The sequence below is a fragment of the Oncorhynchus mykiss genome, chromosome 25 (genome assembly GCF_057628025.1).
Source record: "Oncorhynchus mykiss isolate SJ-2025 chromosome 25, ASM5762802v1, whole genome shotgun sequence".
NCBI classification, from domain to species: Eukaryota; Metazoa; Chordata; class Actinopteri; order Salmoniformes; family Salmonidae; genus Oncorhynchus; species Oncorhynchus mykiss.
The window spans coordinates 51,361,880-51,374,777 of record NC_143046.1 but is presented as its reverse complement, the minus strand read 5'-3'; the positions used below and the strand labels follow the sequence as shown (position 1 = coordinate 51,374,777).

The 12,898-nt window shown below is 39.3% G+C and overlaps 1 protein-coding gene across 1 annotated transcript; it reads right to left on the bottom strand.

Annotated features, from left to right (window-relative positions):
* Positions 1-808: 808 nt before the first annotated feature.
* Positions 809-11,900, bottom strand: si:ch211-266g18.9 (transforming growth factor-beta receptor-associated protein 1). The gene is made up of 12 exons (XM_021584358.3): positions 10,646-11,900; positions 9,709-10,453; positions 9,100-9,294; positions 7,502-7,656; positions 6,054-6,136; positions 5,514-5,858; positions 5,350-5,407; positions 4,949-5,092; positions 4,670-4,810; positions 4,397-4,556; positions 3,679-4,100; positions 809-3,533 (listed from the first exon to the last, which is right to left on the bottom strand). The coding sequence occupies exons 2-12, from the start codon at positions 10,394-10,396 to the stop codon at positions 3,393-3,395; spliced, it is 2,532 nt and encodes an 843-aa protein (XP_021440033.3). The 5' UTR covers positions 10,397-10,453; positions 10,646-11,900; the 3' UTR covers positions 809-3,392.
* Between the last annotated feature and the right edge of the window lie 998 nt (positions 11,901-12,898).

The following is a 12,898-nucleotide window of genomic DNA, read 5'->3' as shown; positions in this document are numbered from 1 at the left end:
CAATTCATCTGATCACTCTTCATAACATTCTGGAGTATATGCAAATTGCCATGATACAAACTGAGGCAGCAGACTGTGAAAATTAATATTTGTGTCATTCTCAAAACTTTTGGCCACGACTGTACACAGTAACTGCAGTAGAAAACTTTCACATGCATATGGTCGTTTACACACCAAACATTCTATTTCCATCTTCATATGTATGTACACAGTGGAAATTGAGGGTGGAGACATAGAGCAGGACAGGATGGCCAAATGGTCAAATTTATTTCAGGATGGCCAAATTCTACCCTTTGTGGTTTCCATATTCAAAATATCGGTCTGATCATTGAATACAGTATGTCCCACAGAGTCCTCAATGTGGATTTACATTATAACTATTGCTGTCTATGGTTTTAAAGGAAATGGTTTAGACATACCACAGTGAACATGTGCATTGCGTGCTGTATCATGGGCAATGGTGTACTTCCTCAAACAAGTTATTGTATAATTTGGTTATTTAAACATTTTATTTACATTATTCTAATTGGGGAATGTGTCTGGTGAATGGTCCTTAAATTGGAGTACTACACTGAGTCCACAGACACTGTTAGTATGCAATAAATATTACACACTGAGCATATAAAACATTAAGAACACCTTCTCTCTCCTTGACATAGACTGACCAGGTGAATCCAGGTGAAAGCTATTATCCCTTATTGACGTCACCTGTTAAATCCACTTCAATCAGTGTAGAGCAGGTATTCCCAAACTGGGGTAGGTACGCGCAATGCCGTCGGGGGTACGCCAAATAAAAATGTGATTCATATTTTTATTTTTTTATTTTTCGACACATTTTCAAACAGTACATTTATATTTTCCAACGGGATATACATTTGGGTGAATATTCTTCTCGCCTGAGTAGCCTCGTTTTACGGCCCAAAATGAAATTAAACCATCTACTGTTCTAGGAAATAACAACACAATGTCAAATACATGTATCCTAGTCAAATAATTAACATCCAATCACATCAACTGTTATTCTCTCGTGGAAAACCTTCACTCTTGTGCAGACATTTAGAAACGAAACATGACAATTTGAAAAATAAGCCACAGGAGTTTTTTGAGCAAGAATAAAGATGACTTTTGAGTATTAGGACATGTATAAAAGCAACAGACACCATTAATAAGAAGGGGCTAGACGCATTTTATATGGTGAGCTATCGAGTGGCTAGGACAGGCAAGACCCATATTATTGTGGAGGACTTAATTCTTCCTGCTGCCACAGATATGGCTGGGACAATGCTGGTGGAAAGGGCCAAAAAACTATACAGACAATTACTTAATCAAACAACACTGTTTCACAACACATCAGTGAAATGGCAGGAGATGTTTTTCAACAATTACTGCTTTCGCATACAAGCCAGTGAATTCTATGCATTACAGCGGATGAGTCAACAGACGTGGCGGGCCCGGCACAGTTCCTGGTATATGTCCGTTACGTTCATGGGTGGTCAATTAAGGAAGACATCCTCTTTTGCAAACCACTGGAAACTGGGACAACATGAGAGAATATTTTTAAAGTACTGGACAGCTTTGTGACATGAAATGGACTTTGGTGGTCAAGATATGTTGGTATTTGTACTGATGGTGCAAAAGCCATGACAGGGAGACATAGTGGAGTGGTAACTCGTGTGCAAGCAGTTGCTCCCGAAGCCACTTGGGTACACTGCAGCATCTACCGAGAGGCTCTTGCTGCCAAGGGAATGCCTGACAGCTTGAAAGACGATTTCTGGATTGGGCTGCACTCGGAGTATCCTGCCTTGGCAAATCGTGCTGTTAAGACACTGATGCCCTTTGCAATCACGTACCTATGTGAGAGTGGATTCTCGGCCCTCGTTAGAATGAAAACGAAATACAGGCACAGACTGTGTGTGGAAAAGGATATAAGACTGAGACTCTCTCCAATACAACCCAAGGTTGCAGAGTTATGTGCATCCTTTCAAGCACACCCTTCACCATTTTTGATGAACAAAAAATGTTTTATATGTAAGATCGCTAAATAAAGAATGAAAATTATTGAGTATTATTCAATTATTATTTGTGCCCTGGTCCTTCAACAGCTCTTTGTCACTTCCCACGAGCCGGGTTGTGACAAAAACTCACACTCATTCTTATGTTTAATAAATGTATCGTATAGTGTTTGTGTGGCAGGCTTACAATGATGGCAAAAAACAACATTTGAGAGTGCGTTGACCCTGGTGCTAGAGAGGGTACGCAGCTGGAGGTTGAATGTTTGAAGTGGTACGGGACTAGAAACATTTTGGGAACCACTGGTGTAGAGGGAGGGGACAGGTTAAAGAAGGATTTTTAAGCCTTGAGACATGAATTGTGTTTGTGTACCACTTAGAAGGTCAATGGGCAAGACAAAAGATTGAAGTGCCTTTAAACGGGGTATGGTAGTAGATGCCTGGCGCACCGGTTTGAGTGTGTCAAGAACTGCAACGCTGCTCGGTTTTTCACGTTCAACAGTTTCCTGTGTGTATCAAGAATTGTCCACCACCCAAAGGACATCCAGCCAATTGACACAACTGTGGGAAGCATTGGAGTAAACATGGGCCAGCATCCCTGTGGAAGGCTTTCGACACCTAGTAGAGTCCATGCCCTGACGAATTGAGGCTGTTCTGAGGGCAAAAGGGAATGCAACTCAATATTAGGAGGTGTTCCTAATGTTTAGTATAACTCAGTGTGTTTGGACCAGTAAGATTGCAAATTCCCCATAAAACGTGAAACTAATGATTGGGTAAGAAGCAGACACAGTGCCTAGTGGAATTCGTCACACCCCTTGCACGGCTGTCGAATGTTGCTGCCTTAAAGGGATAGTTCATCCTAATTGCAAAATGGCATATTAGTTATTTCCCTGTAAGCAGTCTATCAACAAGGTATGACAGCAATCCATGCTTTGGCTTTGTTTCCCTGACCACTGTTTCAAATGCTAACTTTTTAACAATTGTGGCACAAATTCAATGCAAATAATTGGATTTGGGGCGGCAGGTAGCCTAGTGGTCAGACTGTTGGGCCAGTAACCGAAAGGTTGCTGGATCGTAATCCCCGTGGTGACAAGGTAAAAATCTGTCGTTCTGCCCCTGAACAAGGCAGTTAACCCATTGTTCCAAGGTAGGCCGTCATTGTAAATAAGGATTTATTCTTAACTGACTTGCCTAGTTAAATAAAGGTTAAAAAAAAAACAATGGTACCTATAATTATTATCATTTCCGCGCATTATGTCCAAATCATCCTAAAGTATCTAAAAATGGATTGTGTAACTGAATGAAGTTACTTACAGAGGATTTTGAAGTGAAATTAGAAAATGCTAATATAGGTACCATTGACTTGCATTGGATTTGTGGAAGCTACTCTGTGTAGCTTCCACAGTTAGTGTGAACCAGCTCACCCCTAAGACTACACACAAACTCTGGCTCTGTGAGATCCTTCTGGCAGGTATTGCACACCAGACCCTTATCCAATTTCAGCATTCTTTTTGAGGCTTGGGCCTGAGGGGACAAGAGATGAATATGAATACAATGCACAACATGTACTAATAAAACGGAGTCTACTTCCGCATTACGGAAACCCTGAAGATTCCCATTGTAAACAAAGCAAGTGCATCCCTGAGAAAATATTGAAGCGTGTGCTCACCCAAGTGTACTTGTGTCTAAGGAGTTCTACCTGGGCCAGGCCCCTCTCTACCCCTGCCATTCGTCTTTGATGGAAAGTCCCTCGAAGGGACCCCAACAGGAACTGGGAGACCAGCTGAACAGACCAGGAATCCGGCAGAACCTGGAGGACTGTATCCAGGTCAAAAGCAGCAGTGTTGGCATTCAACAGGTCCACGGCCGCACTCGCTAGCTCATTGGAGCCCAGGTAGATCCGGAGCAGGGTGAGGAAAAGGGTGTGTTCCAGTTCCCTTTCCTGCCACCCAGCAGCCCTCCTGCAGTAGGCCCCTGCAACCTGGAGGTCTCTCTCTTTGTGGACCAAGGTCTGTAGGGCCTGATAGTGGTCACCAGCTCTCCCGAGCAGGATGGCCTGCTCGGTGTGCAGGACTGTCGGCTGGATGGCCTCTGTAATATCAGTCATACTTATATTATTATAAAACAATAATCACACACACTATTCAATCTAACCTGGGAATCAGGTTTCGAGAGAGAAGAAAAAACAAATATGAATGATGAATGAATAGAAGTTTATTAAGCTACATCAATCCGAATGAATATAGAGTTTAGTAAGCTACATAATTCTTAGAGCAACAAGAGTAATAATTATATTTATCCTGTTAAGTAGTTTTGATTAAATAGTTAGGTGAGTAAGGACTTCCTACATTCATTAAGCATGATACATTTTCATATGACTCACATACCATGTACTGTCATGGTGTCATAGAGGGAAGACTGCCACAGCAACTGTTGCAGTTTATCTCTGGTCATTCCTCCATCTGAATCCGTACCCTTTCCATTCTGTAAGGCTCTGAGTATATGGGTGACATATGCGGTGGCCAAAAGGGTATGATGCTTCTCCTCCTGAGAAATGATAAAAAGGGGGGGATACAAATATGTGCCTTTAATTCATTTCAAACAACAGTTTAATATGGGTAAAAGTGGTGTGGTGCTATTGATATACTGGTGGTACCAACCTTGCTTTTCAAATCATGGACCAGAAATTCCAGGAACAACATCAAAGCTAGAGAGTAATTCTTTAAAAAAGTGAGGACATCCTCCTGTGCAAATGTGTCTTGGTCTTCTGGATCTCTTTTTGTGAAAATCTGGATTCCAACCTTAAATGTTACAGTAAAGAAATTACACTAAAATCGGTCAACATGAGGTATAGTTCCGATCAAATAATGATGTTATTTATTATAATTATAATATTTTTTATACTTTTCTACAGTTGCGCTATATGGATACTCAGATACCTCCTGGTTTCTTTGGAGAGCCCAGTCTGCAAACGTCCAAACCACGTCTCTCTGTTTTAGTCGACTGAGAGTTCTCACAATGTGCTCATACACATTTGAACATGAGCTGTCTTCATATTGCCCATCAGTAATTTTCACCCAAGTCTGCAACATCATAAGGACTTTAAGTTCTACCCGAAGTCAACCAAGGTCAAATAACATTTGTGATGACCGTACTTTTACACATCTTATTTTCAGTATGGTCTGAAATCCTAATTTAAGCAGAAACTACATTATCTCATTGTTCACTGTCTTATAACACAAAGATGGTACAAAGTAAGATACAAAGAATATGCTATTGATTAGACTGGCTAAAATAAATGCAAATCATCTATTTATTGAATGCTAAACTCAGAGATTACCTGGATTGCTTTGATATGGTGACCATGACTCTGGTAGAGTAATCCAAGTGTGAAAAATCTGAGATGACAGTATAATGAAATTATAGCAGTATTATATTAAATGAAGCATTGCAAGATTCAAATATGTTGTTCTCAGTTTATACTGAACAGCCACCCATTCTCACCTCTTGTGCAGCTCAAGGAGAGGCACACATTTGTCAATTGAGCAGGAATTGGGAGAGGACACAAGTGCATCCAGGTCTACTCTGTCACCTTGCTCTGTGTACATTCTCAGTTGTGCAGTATCGATATCCTCACTGCACTCAACTCCCTGCTTCGTCCCTCGAACCACCATTAGGAAATCGCCCAGGAAGTCTAGATACTGTTGAAATGTGGTCCTGTCCTCTTGCCGTAGTGCCAAGAGCTCCTTTGCATTGTTCACTTTGACCAGCTGGGAATGAAAGGTCTCACAGAGTGGTTCCATCTCTGGATACAAGCTGATGAGTTCTCTAGGGTCCAACTCCCCTTTGCTGTCAAAAACAGGAATGAATGATTGAAACATTATTGAAATATTTCAACAGACAGCAGAACTAATAATTCAAACTGTTATAACAAAGCAATACATAATGCTAGTGACATGATCTACTTTTACTATGATTGAAGGTAGTCTCTTTAAATTTAGGGGTCCATACTGAAAATAAGATGTGGAAAAGGACTGTCCTCACATAAAAAGTTCTTTGGCCTCTGAAAAATACCCCTGGTAGAATTGAATGAATCCATCCATGCAAGTGATGATCTTATGCAGCTCCTGTCAAATCAAATACAACATTTGTCAACTCAAATAATATCACTTATCTTCTAAGATCTGGTACATATTTACAAATAAGCATATTTTAAATCAATTTATTTTTCTCAAGTCACTGGGGCTGAAGTTAATGTATTTGCAACTAAATCTTACGAGCAACACGTTAATGTATGTCTAAATTTAGTACCCACAAACCCAGATTTCAAAGCTTTCGAGACAGACAAAGTATAATGAAAAAGTCATGAACAGAAGGCATATTCATTCAAGAATACTCAATTCAACCCTCAACCTATAACTTGAGAATCTACCATGATTCCAACAAATCTCTGATACCATCTGTTGCCTTCATCATACACCATGTGCAGCTCAATAACTGATGAACATGATTACCCCGATGAAATATTACATTATATACCATGTTATGAGGGTATTCATTTATTTAATGTTGTCTACACATCAGTTATAAAGTTGTAATATAGAATAAGGTTCTGATGCAATTTTGAACTTGTAGTCTTGTGGATTAGGCTATTGTAGTATGTTTGATTTGATTTTGATTTGATTTGGATCTCTTTTAGTCCGAATTTGGACTAATCTTCCAAGAGTCCTTAAACATTAAAATACAATTTATAATACAAACACACTTTCACATATAAAAAATATTGATTCTTCATCTACTATAGTCCCACAACATTTCTATATACTATATTAATTTTTTTTTAAAATAATGTTTAAATCTATATATTGAAAGGTTTCTAGTTTGCTCAGTTAATTTATTCCATTCCTTTATTGCTCTAAATCGAAATGTTCTTTTGCCTATTTCTCTTTTCTGTCTGGATAACACATGGTGGACAATCTATTCCTAGTATTTACGGAATGTCTGTCTCTTACCAACTGAATACCGTTGTGAATAGAACTTGGCCGTTTTAAATTATGTATATTATAAAATAAAATAATAATGTTGTTTTTTTCAATAACTTGTCGATTGATGACCAACCAAGAACACGGCGCATGACTGCAACAGAAGAACCATATCTCCACCTTAAAATAATCCTTGCTGCTTTATTCTGCAGTCTCCTAACTTGTGAATATGTGAATAGTTGGATTTGTTTTTGTCTTTATTTTCTAGGATGGAAGAGTCAAGGAAGATGAGAGATTAATCATCTGTTAAATTTGTTAAAATCTGTGTTTTACCTTGTAAGAACCCTTGGGTACAAGAGCTTGCATTGTCTGGGTTCGACTTTCCTTTCATTTTCAAAGTCATAACCATGTTTGATTAATTACGTGAGAGTTGTAGTTCTTATTCTTGGTGTTCAGTTAGGCAATTTGATTCAGAGTCAAAAGGAGATCCTGTTTATTGTCAGGGATTACCTTGTAAGAAACCTGTGGAAGATGAGCTTGAACTCCACCAAGCAGTCCCAGTGCCTCCTCCACTCTCTCATACCTTACCAGGGTTTGGATCTGCTCCTCAAATGGTACATGGGACAAACCGAGGATCTCTCTCTCCATAAAAACGTACACACCCTCTAAAGAGAGGATAACATTGACATGTTCTGACAGAAACCCAAAACAGAGTATTTGAACCAGAGTGGAAGTCACAGTATGCAGAATGACCACAATTAAACATTGTCACATTGTCATTGTCACTGACTGACTGACTGACTGAATGAAATGAATAAACATTTAAATGTGTTATTGGGTGGCAGCTTGATTGATTTGTTGGTCAAATACACTGTAAACCATTTCTTGTAAATTACTGCAGAAAAAGGTACAGTATGTTACCATACTGTATTTTTGCAGTATTCAATACTGTTACTGTGATCTTTTTTTACTATTGTTTTTATTGTAAGTAAGCAACTGGCTGCCTGTAAGTTACAGTAAAACAACAGTATAATGCAATACAGTGATCGTATTATGGTAATTGTAATGAATGAACGAATGGGTTAATTCATTAATTTAATTAATTGGGGGTGAAATGGGGTTTGTATTTTACAGTATTTTACCATAATTACATTGAATTGCTGCAAGCAGGTTGGCTGCTAGGTAATGTGTTTACATATTACAGCATATCAAGGAATGCCAGTTTGGAAGCCTTTGTTAAGGCCTCCAGAAGTGCAAGTGATATAAGATCACAATTTGGTCATTTATATCACTTGCAATTCTAGAGGCCTTAACAAAGGCTTCCAAATAGTGACGGGGCTAAACAGACCAAAGGACATGTCAAATACTCAACCATTAAAGGTTTAAGATTTGCAGAAACTCCAAAATGTCGCTTATATACATTTAATTTATAGGACACCACTACCACATTTCAGTTAAATTGGTACAGCACTCTTGGAACATCACAAGGCACACAAGGCATGCCTCAAAATATGTTAATGAGCCAGAAACAACAATACCATGCACCCACTAGTGGTCAAAAGGTTTGGGCGCTCCAAAATACTGTACTGTACTTTTTTCTGTGGGGTGGAAGTTACAAGCCATTGGAAATGCAGCACCAAATAACATATTTCTTACATTAAAGAATGTACTTTGATTTTGTCAACCATTATACCGTTATATTTTGAAAATTCACAAATACAGTCAGTAAGTGAACTGCTACTGTATTTTGTATAGCATATTTTATGGTAATGTCCAAAATACGTAAAATATTTCCCAGACGTTGAATATTTTCACATAATGCTGTTTTTTTTACGGTAATCTACTCTATTCAGTTTATACAATGATTTAGAGTTTTTATTTTATTTTACCTTTAGGCAAGTCAGTTAATAAGAACAAATTCTTATTTTCAATATTTTCAATAGGAACAGTGGGTTAACTGCCTTGCTCAGGGGCAGAACGACAGATTTGTACCTTGTCAGCTCGGGGATTACGATCTTGCAACCTTTCGGTTACTAGTCCAACGCTCTAACCACTAGGCTATGCTGCCGCTCCAAGAGTGATAATAACAGGATGGTTTTACAGTGTACCTGTTGTTGAGAGTAGGCCCCTGGCCCTAAGCAGAGGCACAGTCTGTTTGAGATGCTGATCCACCATACTGTAGACATAGAGAGCCTGAGGCTGCAGGGCCAGGATGTAAGGGTAACACACCACCGCTGCCAACAGCTCCTCAGACCACTGCACTGGAGGCCGCTGGCATATGCCATTCTTCATGACAAACATGCCTGTGGAAAATAAATAATAGTACATCTATACAACAAATATCCTATAGATACGTAAATTGTACCAACCAACACGTTATTTTAAATAACACATATTAGCCACTCATTTTGTAGTTTATAACGATATCTTACAGTAAATGTGTAAAAACAGGAAATCTATACTTTTCCCAGCAGTGGATTTGTATCCTTCTGTGTTCACTGCCGTGATGAACGGCGATATAAACATGACCATTTATACAACTACTAGTGTGTAGTTGTTTATATTATGTACAGGCACAATGCTTGACTATAAAATCAGACAAAGTAGCTGTCTATAAGGTGTCTGCGTCTGGTGTGTTTGTCCACAGGCATTCTTTTGAAGGGCACAGAGCATGTGCTGCGTGCGAGTGTAATTGCTTTCATGACAGCAGCTCTTACCCAAGGAGCCGGGCCCATTTAAAAGGAATTCCCCTTTTCCTGCGGTGCTCACAATGATATTCTGCCTGCTCAGGTTGTGAGGGAAGAGATCAACGGTGCTTCCACTCTTGTGGTCGTGGAGGAAATACCTGTCACTGGTGGCCACACACAAAGTGTTATCATACACAGCTAAGGCCACAGGTTCCTGGGGTAGAGACACCTCTTTAACACAATCCCATCTCTCCACCCCCACAACATGGATCCGGACCACTCTGCTCCTGCTAGAAGCTGTCACCAGCTCCACACACACAGACTGCGATGAGGTTGACAGTGCCGATTCACACACCTCAAAGAAAGACACGTGTTGGATCCGCTTCAGGAAAGGAAGGGGTTCTAGGGAGAACATGTTTAGGGCGCTAACGGAACGATCCCACAGAACCAGAAGGTGATTGAGAACTGGTATCACCCTTAATTGGGTGACTGGGCTGCTTGAGCCTAGCAGTTTCATCCTCCCCTCCCGAGGACTTTGACTGGAGTCCTTCGTGTCACTGCTGCTGGGTAGGATAAGGTGTTGGACCAATGAGTCTTTGGTTCCAATGTATATATTTCTGTCATAACACTCCAGGCTATGGATGCTGAATTTGTCTTTTTCTTTAGGGTTGGGAAGTTTTTCATAGACTTGCACTTGAGTGAAGGCTTTCAAACTCATTGCTGCTGTATTTGTTGATGTATGCCGATGCTGTTCTCGATATTAGATTAGAATACCCTAGACAAAAAAAATAAAGCAAATCATGTTTCATCAATGATCTACAACTGAACCCAAAAAAGTTGGAAATGAAATGTATTTCACCAATGTTGTCACACAGACAATAATGTAAATCTATAATCAAATGAAAAAGTATATTCACGGGGTTTAGATGAACATCTATTCATATTTATTCTAATAAATTGTCCATACCTCGATCTTGTGTTGTTAGAAATCCCTTCTCATGTGAAGTGTAGTTTGACCTCATCATGTGACTCCCATCCTGAGAGGAAGTCTGTGTCAGCCTTTTACACCACTTATTCTCAGCCTAGGAGTACAATTGCACAATGCCACCACAAGTTAAACCATAAAACAGTTTTACAAGGATGAAAACAATCTGTGTGTTGAGGAATTATATTTTGACGTGCCACAAAACCTCAAATGAATTGTAGTGTTTGGTTTGTGGTCAGTCGCAAATGTGTCAGGAAACAGTAGGTGAACAATTCAGTATAAACTGGGGTATGTTTGGTATGGTGCAACATTCAGAATGTTATAGAAATGTAACAGGCCTTTCTGTAATATGGGAAAGAAAGTGCTCTTCCAAGATGTCATGTTTATTTGAAAAGTGTTTCAGCCTTTTAAATAAGCCAGAGAGGACTTACAACTTTTCTATGTACAGTATACACTGTTGTCTATTTTGCAGCAAGTTTAGTGCACTGTGTGTGTGACCTGACATAATTGGTTACGTCCTCTGGGTGGCATCATTGCTACAGGTTTCTTCCCAGAAACAGCCCTCAAAATCTTTGGTGCAAAGGACAAAAGGGCATGATCACATACGTTTTATTAATTAAAGCAAAGCAGTGTCATTCATTTAACACGACAGATACATTCAATTTTAGGCATACATAAAAGAGGGTCACATTTTTTAGTTGAACAAAAGATTGTCACCTTATTTGAACTACTACAAAACAACTACTACATTGATGTGAATAATGATGAACACATAACACGCAAACAGGACAGACTAATGTGCAGACAAAATTATTGGGGTCAACTACATTCCTTTGTCATGTAGATCATCACAAGTTAAATTGTTCTGTGAATTATACATTTAACTTGGCAAACAATTATATTACTTCTCTTGAAAAGGGAAGCTACAGGTGGACATCAAAGGGTCCTGTCCTCAAAATCATCACACTAGCAATGAAACAACAACAACAATAAAACAATTAAAGGTAAATATCGTGACCATCCTCTGTCACTTCTTGCTGGGTAGGGATTTGTTGTGGTGTTTCAGAATACGTTGTAGTAGTAATGTTTCGAGTGTGGTGCGACCATTTGCTGGATTGTTACAAGGTCATAAGGTCGTGACCTCACCCACTAGAGACACGGAGCACTGCATGCAGGTGAAAGACTCACTGTACCGCTGGTGCTCCTCAAAGGAGATGTACTTGGTTCCTTGCCAGACCTGCCACACAGATTCAGACACAGATATGCACACATATAAACACACCTACTGTATCAGCACAGCACACTATGCAGAATAATGCAAGCATAGACAGACACACACTTACAAGTACACACATATGATGTTACAAACACAAACACCAAGAGACAACATGTGATTGCCTGGCATCAACAGAGAATATTCATGGAAAATCTTAGCCTGGAGGGTGAGAAAATAAATGACAATATTTGTAGGGTGACTCACCGGTGACCAACAATTTACGACATTTGGAATAAGATTGACGTGAGGTAAAGAGTTCCTTGGTGCCCTGACTACCTAGTTAATTACATTTACATGATTAGTTTAATCACATAATATTGATTAGATTTCACATTTAATGATGCGAAAGACATGACAGTGGTGTGTGAAGTGGTTTAAACTACAACTCTATCAAAGGACAAGACTACACCACGTGGCACATTGGCTTCACGGCTGGAAATGGTTCAACTCAGAGACTATCGATTCACTACAGAATAAATGAGAAATTCTAGACGACACAAATTACTAGGCTGCAGGTAGAAATTACATAAACCTAGGACGAGAATACAGACAACCGCCGAAGCACCTAATCTATGGGAACATTTCTGAAGGGTACTCTGAAGTATCCATTCTAACCAACTACAACCACAAAATACTTTATGACTTCAATTAATGTTAATCTGAGACTCTGATGAACCCTACAGGACGATCAAGGATTCCAACAGAGAAGACAACAACGACAACAACGTAAATATATATACATTGTAATTATTCTTGAATGAGCAGCCGTTCATGTGCAAAGATTTAGCAATTCAATGAATATAATAATAGACTGTGTGCAATGAATCCATTTTTTTCGTTCCCGCTCTTTCTTAGCCCCACCCCTTTCATTTTGTCTACCAAGCTGTCACATCGGCTTAGCCCACTAGGGACTTTTCTATCATTGTTAGTAACCAATATCTACTGTTTGTTTGTTATGT

Coding starts and splice junctions, on each gene's coding strand:
- si:ch211-266g18.9 (XM_021584358.3), bottom strand. CDS start 10,396: ATGAGTTTGAAAGCCTTCACTCAAGTGCAAGTCTATGAAAAACTTCCC. Junction 4,557..4,669: donor TCCATGATTTGAAAAGCAAG/GTTGGTACCACC, acceptor ATCATTTCTCAG/GAGGAGAAGCATCATACCCT. Junction 4,101..4,396: donor TGACACCATGACAGTACATG/GTATGTGAGTCA, acceptor CTGATATTACAG/AGGCCATCCAGCCGACAGTC.